Source organism: Vigna unguiculata, chromosome 2 (genome assembly GCF_037176805.1).
Source record: "Vigna unguiculata cultivar grain cowpea cultivar isolate G323 ecotype 2 chromosome 2, ASM3717680v1, whole genome shotgun sequence".
Classification (NCBI taxonomy): domain Eukaryota; kingdom Viridiplantae; phylum Streptophyta; class Magnoliopsida; order Fabales; family Fabaceae; genus Vigna; species Vigna unguiculata.
In genome coordinates this window covers 22,107,891-22,114,606 of record NC_140793.1, presented here as the reverse complement: position 1 = coordinate 22,114,606, position 6,716 = coordinate 22,107,891, and the positions used below count along the sequence as shown (strand labels likewise).

Sequence of the window (6,716 nt, the reverse complement as noted above, 5' to 3'; positions counted from 1 at the left end):
ATTTTTTCACTTTATTTATATTTGCATGTCACATTTTATTTAAAATAATTTAATTTTAACTTCATATTTTTTCTAAAGGTCAATCAATACCTTTTAATATTATTTTTCTTTTAAACTCATTATATCTAGATGCACTTTTATTTAAAATTTTAACTTAATGTACTCTTAATTAATTCATTATAAAAAATACTAACAATTAATTATTTAAATTTTATTTTATTATTTAAATATTATATGATTGCTTTATTTATTAGTATATCATTAGTTCAATGTTTGTTTATGTAGTATTGTTCTAGTCCAAGTTTAATCACATCTTGTACCTATATATCATATCTTATTTTAATAAAATATTAGTTATCTTGAGAAAAATTAAAGTTAACTCTTAAACAATCTAAAGTAAATTAAACATATCCAAACGTAAAATAAAAACAGCTAAGCATAATTTTGAGTTTTTTAAGTACATGTTATTATTAAACATCATTAAAAACTTAATTATTCCTATATATATTTATGTTCGAAAGATATTTGTCATATGTTCTAAATTGCATTTCATTTATTTATATTTTAAAATTTAATTTAAAATTATTTTTACAACGATATCTTTATTATAAGAAGGGTGTAGATATATACAATCAATCTTTTAACATTTTAAAAAAAAAATGAATGTTTCTTCTCTTTCTATCATTCACAAATGTTTTTCTTAAGATAAAATATTAATGAATTATATCTACAGATAATAACACAAATATATCAAATTTTATAACTCATAAAAGTTAAAAAAAAAACCTGTAAATATTATATAGTAAAAAGTAATATAAATGTTATTTATGTATAAATATAAAAATAAAAAAGATTATTTATCTACAATTATCTATTGGTCATAATTTAAAAATTAAATAGTATATCATTTAAAATTTTAGAAATGAATTATTTAAACATAATATTAATTAAAAACATAAATTGAAGTTATTCAAATATAAGTCACAACTACAAATATGAAGATGCATAATCATACACACAAACACACATAAATAATGTGGGGTGGGGTCAATTGAGTTCTATAATTCCCATTTATACAGTTATCATCCTAAGACACTTTGTTATCCGTAATCATTGATTATCCTCCTACTCATTTACCACTTTCTTCAAAAAGTTAGAAGAAAAAAAAAAGTGGATGATTTTTAGAACGAATGTTTTACTTTAGGTATAAATATACATTTGGTACCCAAACTTTTTCGGAAAGTTCAATGTGGTACCCGAACTTTAGAAATATTCAGTTTGATACCCAATTTTCTAAAGAGGTTCAATTTGGTCTTCTCCGTTAAGTTGGAGTTAACACCGTGTCCGTACAGGACAGGTGTCAAGCCATGAAATTTTTATTTTATTTTTAATTATTTTTCAAAAAATAAATTTTTTTTTTCAAAAAATTTTAAAAACTGCCACGTGTCAGTTTATCATCATACCACGTGGCAGCTTACAAGCATGAAGTTATTTTCAATTTAGTACCTTAATTTAAATTTTTAGTTCAATTTAGTACCCCAATTTTTTAAAATCATTCAATTTCGTCATCTTCCATTTGAGACCAAATTAGTAAATAAGCTTAATTACAACCTATATATACATGTTACAATAACTTTTTATATTATATATACATCAAATCATTTCACTAAATACGTAAATTATTTTATTTTTTTCATTTTAACCTTTGTAATTTTTTATACATGAAATTTTTTACACTTGTAAAAAATAAAATAATTTGAATATTTAGGTGTAGTGATTTAATGTATAAATTCAAAACAATTATTTTAACATGTTTATATAAATTATAATTAAGCTTATTTACTAATTTGGTCTCAAATAGGAAAGGACGAAATTGGATCATTTAAAAAAATTTGGGTACTAAATTGAACCAAAAATTTAAATTGGGGTACTAAATTGAAAACAACTATTACACTGCCACGCGTCATGCTTGTAAGCTGCCACGTGACACGATGATAAACTGACACGTGACAGTTTTTTAAATTTTTTGAAAAAAAAAATTAATTTTTTGAAAAAAAATTAAAAAAAATAAAAATTTCATGGCTTAACACGTGTCATGTACGGACACGGTGTTAACTCCAACTTAACAGAGAGGACCAAATTGAACCTCTTTAAAAAATTGAAGTACCAAATTGAACATTCCTAAAGTTCAGGTACCACATTGAACTTTCCGAAAAAATTTGGGTACCAAATGTGTATTTATACCTTTACTTTATTACACATAAAACTGATAATATACATCTGCAACTTTTTATCATTACATCTTCCAGACATGTAAGGTGCTTTGGCGTCAAATAGGAGCCAGGTTAGAGAACATTGTTTTCCTGGAAAAACTGGTTCGGCAAATTTGTCATGACAAAAATTATGGTTGAATTATAGTCCAGCAAATATTTGAATTGAAGAACAATATTGTTTTCATAAGAGCATGGCAGAAACAAAATTCTATATTTTTAGGGAGAAGCAATCCAAAGTGCAATTCTTTTCTGTTTAAGGACTGGCTGAACATTGAGAAACTAGAATAACTCAAACTTGTAGAGTACTAATCAATAGCCCTTGAAAAAAACATCTATTCATAAAACTGTCAAACTGGATTAAGAAAAAATCATCTATCCATATATCTATTGTTACTGAGTCAGACTTTGGGAATATGTTATTGAGTCATTCAGTGTGAATGTATACCATCATAAAGTAGTACAAATTTAGCAGATATGACACACTTCTGGTCAACGGCTTCATTGAATGCATCCTCCATAACTGGAGTGGAGTTTCCTTTGACCTGACAATGACAAGGTATCTAATCTAATGGTTACAAGTGGGAAAGGGTAGGTACTGCAACATTAACTATTTGTGTTTACAGCTGAGACAACAGATGTTGGTGGATTTCTATACATTGGTGAACTGGGGTGAAATTTCCTTTGATTTTGGTATCTATAAAGTTTGCTTAATCATGGCTGCAGAGAATTCAACAAATAGACGATAATTCAACAAGGCATGTTGATAACTGAAAGCATTTCAGCCAGGGGAATTTCTATCGTTGGTTAAGATTTAGATAAAAGGATAAAAAACTAAAGAAACAAAAATTATCGGAGAGCTTATACGAGCTACTGACAGAGAGCAATTCAAATGCTTAGACAGTTTAGTACAGCCACAATCACATCAGGAATTCAGAGCACATGGTCTATGAGTATGTTCTAGTATTCATGCTTAGGTTTTCATGTAACCCTGCAACATGTTTCTTTATATTGCTCTCAATCTCAGTATAGTCCACTTTAGGCACTTCTCAAACTTTTAAGAATGACTCTTCTCTTTTCTGCCAAAAAGAAATATTATATACACAAGACGAATCTAAAATTCAATGTAGATTAAGCTCATACCCAACGGAATTTAACTTCTTTTCCAAAGAATGGTGGTTTCATATGACTAGCTATCCTGTTTCATAATCTATAGAAATAAGTAATCATACACAAGATTTATCTCACATTACAAATGACCCACCAAGGTCAGCCTATTGATAGAGGGTTTAGATGTTCGCATGAGATTCTAGATTGTATCCTTACAAAATCACATTAGATATTCACTCACCAAGTTGCTCCGATTTGACAGATCACCGTAATCTATTGTCGTAGAACCTCAGCTTCAGCATTGGCCATAGGATCATCCTTGATCTCAATTTCTTCTTCCTTCTCTCCCTCTCGCTGTTCAGCCACTTGTTTTCGGTGCAAGTCCTCCGCCGCCTGCATCGCCGCGCGATTCTCGGCCTCAATCCGCCGCATCTCCTCCTCCTGCTGCTGGCGCTCAAACCAGGTATCGGCATCCGCCCAAACTGAAACACAAAACAGATATGCACGGTCAATCTCCCACAGAGAACACAAAACAAAGAATAGAATTAGACCATTCACAAATTAGGGTTTAAGCATGAGTGAAAAATAAATAAGCATAGGATTAGGGTTTTTACTAGGTTGGGCGGCCCAGCCCTGTTCACCGCCTTTGATGCGTTCGGGGAGGGCGTAGTTGACGGTGAGGACGCGGCCGTAGAGCTCGGCACCGTCCATGTTGTCCATGGCGGCGGTGGCATCTTCGCGTTCGAGGAAGGTGACGAAGCCGAATGAGCGGTGCTTCTGCGTGGCCTGGTCGAGCGGCGTCTTGACGTCCTTGATGTCGCCGAAGGGGATGAAGGCGGCGTGGAGGATTGACTCGTTGACCTCCTCCGCTAACCCTCCCACGTACAACGTGTTCTTCTGCACCCCTTGCGTCATCGCCATTCCTACTTCACTCACTTCAAAAACCACAACCACCACCACCACCTAGCGTCGCCGCTAACACCTAAAACTGTGTTTCTGTTTTCTCTGTGTATTGGGCTTCTTCTCCTGTCGAAGATATTGGGCCTCAACAACAGACGGTTATTTGGAACATGGGTGTTACTTCTTGCACCCACAATTTCTTTGCACACCTAATCAACTTTTTAAATTGACCAATTTTACTCTTTGAAAAAGTGACTTTCGTTTATATATTTGGGAAATTTTTTGAAACAAGTTTTTAAAAAAATTTAAAACAAGATTTTCTAGACAACAGTTTCTAAAAAGGACGTGATTAGGCCACAAAAGGTTTCTAAACTTCCTTAACGTGTTTTTCTGAATCTCTATATAAAAATTAGGGTTAAATATGTTTTTGGTCCCTCAAGTTTCATGAATTTTGGAATTAGTCCCTCATCAAAACTTTATACCAATTTAGTCTTTCATCTTTCAAAATGCGTAAATTTAGTCCTTTTAACCAAATTTTGTTAAGTTTATTTAACGTTTTAAGCACATTTCATGATAGTATTTAAGTTAACATTGAAGCAAAAATGTGTCAAACAGTGTAAATAATTTAAATATTATCATGAAATGCGCTTGAAACGTCAGATAAACTTAACAAAATTTGGTTAAAAAGACTAGATTCATGCATTTTGAAAGATGAAGGACTAAATTGGTCAAAAGTTTTGATGAGAGACTAATTCCAAATTTCGCTAAAACTTGAGGGACCAAAAACATATTTAACCCTAAAAATTAAAATGAGTTTTGTTTATATAAAAATTAAAATGAGTTTTGTTTTGGATTTTTTTTTTGTTATAATCTTCTCTCTAATAACCTAATCTCCTCTAATTGTCTTATAAATAATCCTCTAATAATCCAATATCTTCAAGATCTATTTTTGTTGTTATGTAAATCTAGAAAGATTTAAGAAGATCTTGCCATAATAAAAAAGATATGGCAAATATTATCTTTTGATATTTACTAATATAATTAAGTAAGATAATTATTTAAAAATTCAAAAAGCATGGTCCCTAAAGTATTAAGTAAAACTGAAAATGGTCCCTACTCGAAACTTGCTTACCTTTTGGTTTTTGCACTTTCAAAAGTATCGGTTTTGGTCCCTATTTTTCAACCACATTACAACATATCCTATGTGGCAAACGAATTTCCAACTCAACGATAGGATGATTGACGCGTGTCTGCCACGTGTTACTTTATTCTCTTAAAATAGAAAAATTCTGGATTAAGTTTTAAATTTAATTAGTCGGATGGTAACCACTCAGAATGTGTCAGTTTGGTACCTACTTTTAAAAACGTGTCAATTGCGTCCTAACTTTTGAAAAAATAATGCTTCAATAAGGTCCTTTTAAAAAAAAAAATATTAACGGTATTAATAGCGTGTCAGGTGTCAATCTGTGATTTTTTTTATTTCATTTCAATTTAGTTACCGGGTATGTCTCTTTGTTTCAATTTAGTCCCCAATTATTCTTTTTTTTCAAAATAAAACAATATTGTCTCTCTTATATTTTGGACCAAATTTATTATTATATACATGTTATACTGATATTTTTATTGAAAATTGAAAATGTCGTTATAACATATTATATATATATATATATATATATATATATATATATATATATATATATATATATATATATATATATATATTTTAATCGTTAACTTGTTATTCATGTCTTTTAGGCTCTGATTGAAACGTATTTGAAACTTTAAATAAATTTAACAAAAATTTAGTTTAAAGGACAAAATCCACACTATTATAAAGTTGAGAGATTAAATTGGACCAATGTTTTGAAGAGGAACTTATTCCAATTTAAACCTAAATATTAGTACTTAATTTTGTAAGTTATTTTTAATAACAAATATCAATATAATATTTATATAAATAATAAATTCCGTCTCAAATTCAAGAGAAAGATAATATTTCTCTATTTTGAGAAAAAAATTTGAGACTAAATTGAAATAAAAAGATATATGTGGGGATTAAATTGAAACAATGAGACATATATGAGAATTAAATTGAAACAAAGAAACATATGTGGAGAATAGATTGAAATGAAGACAATGACACTTGGTAGTGACATTGACACGTGACACGTCATTAACTTTTTTTTTAAAGGACCTAATTGAAGTATTTTTTCAAAAGTTAGGATGTAATTGACACAATTTTAGAAGCGAATATCAAAGTGACACATCTCGACAAAAATAGGTATCACCCGACTAATTAAATATAATTTTTAAATTTATTTTAAAAAATAAACCAATTGCGTAGGCCTAGCCCTTCACTTCCGATTTTTATTAGGATTAATTAAAAAAACTATTCTCTTCACTTCCGATTTGAGTAGAAAACATCACAGTGTTTAC

At 29.8% G+C, this 6,716-nt stretch overlaps 1 protein-coding gene across 1 annotated transcript; it reads right to left on the bottom strand.

The window, feature by feature from the left end:
• Positions 1-3,449: 3,449 nt before the first annotated feature.
• On the bottom strand, positions 3,450-4,364 carry LOC114172215 (ATPase E1). Its single transcript, XM_028056814.2, has 2 exons — positions 3,995-4,364; positions 3,450-3,862 (listed from the first exon to the last, which is right to left on the bottom strand). The coding sequence occupies exons 1-2, from the start codon at positions 4,299-4,301 to the stop codon at positions 3,654-3,656; spliced, it is 516 nt and encodes a 171-aa protein (XP_027912615.1). The 5' UTR covers positions 4,302-4,364; the 3' UTR covers positions 3,450-3,653.
• Positions 4,365-6,716: the final 2,352 nt, after the last annotated feature.

Bases quoted from the DNA above. Each gene is read 5' to 3' on its own strand.
- LOC114172215 (XM_028056814.2), bottom strand. From the start codon at position 4,301: ATGGCGATGACGCAAGGGGTGCAGAAGAACACGTTGTACGTGGGAGGG. The intron at 3,863-3,994 runs GTAAAAACCCTA...TTTGTGTTTCAG, and splicing joins GGGCTGGGCCGCCCAACCTA to TTTGGGCGGATGCCGATACC.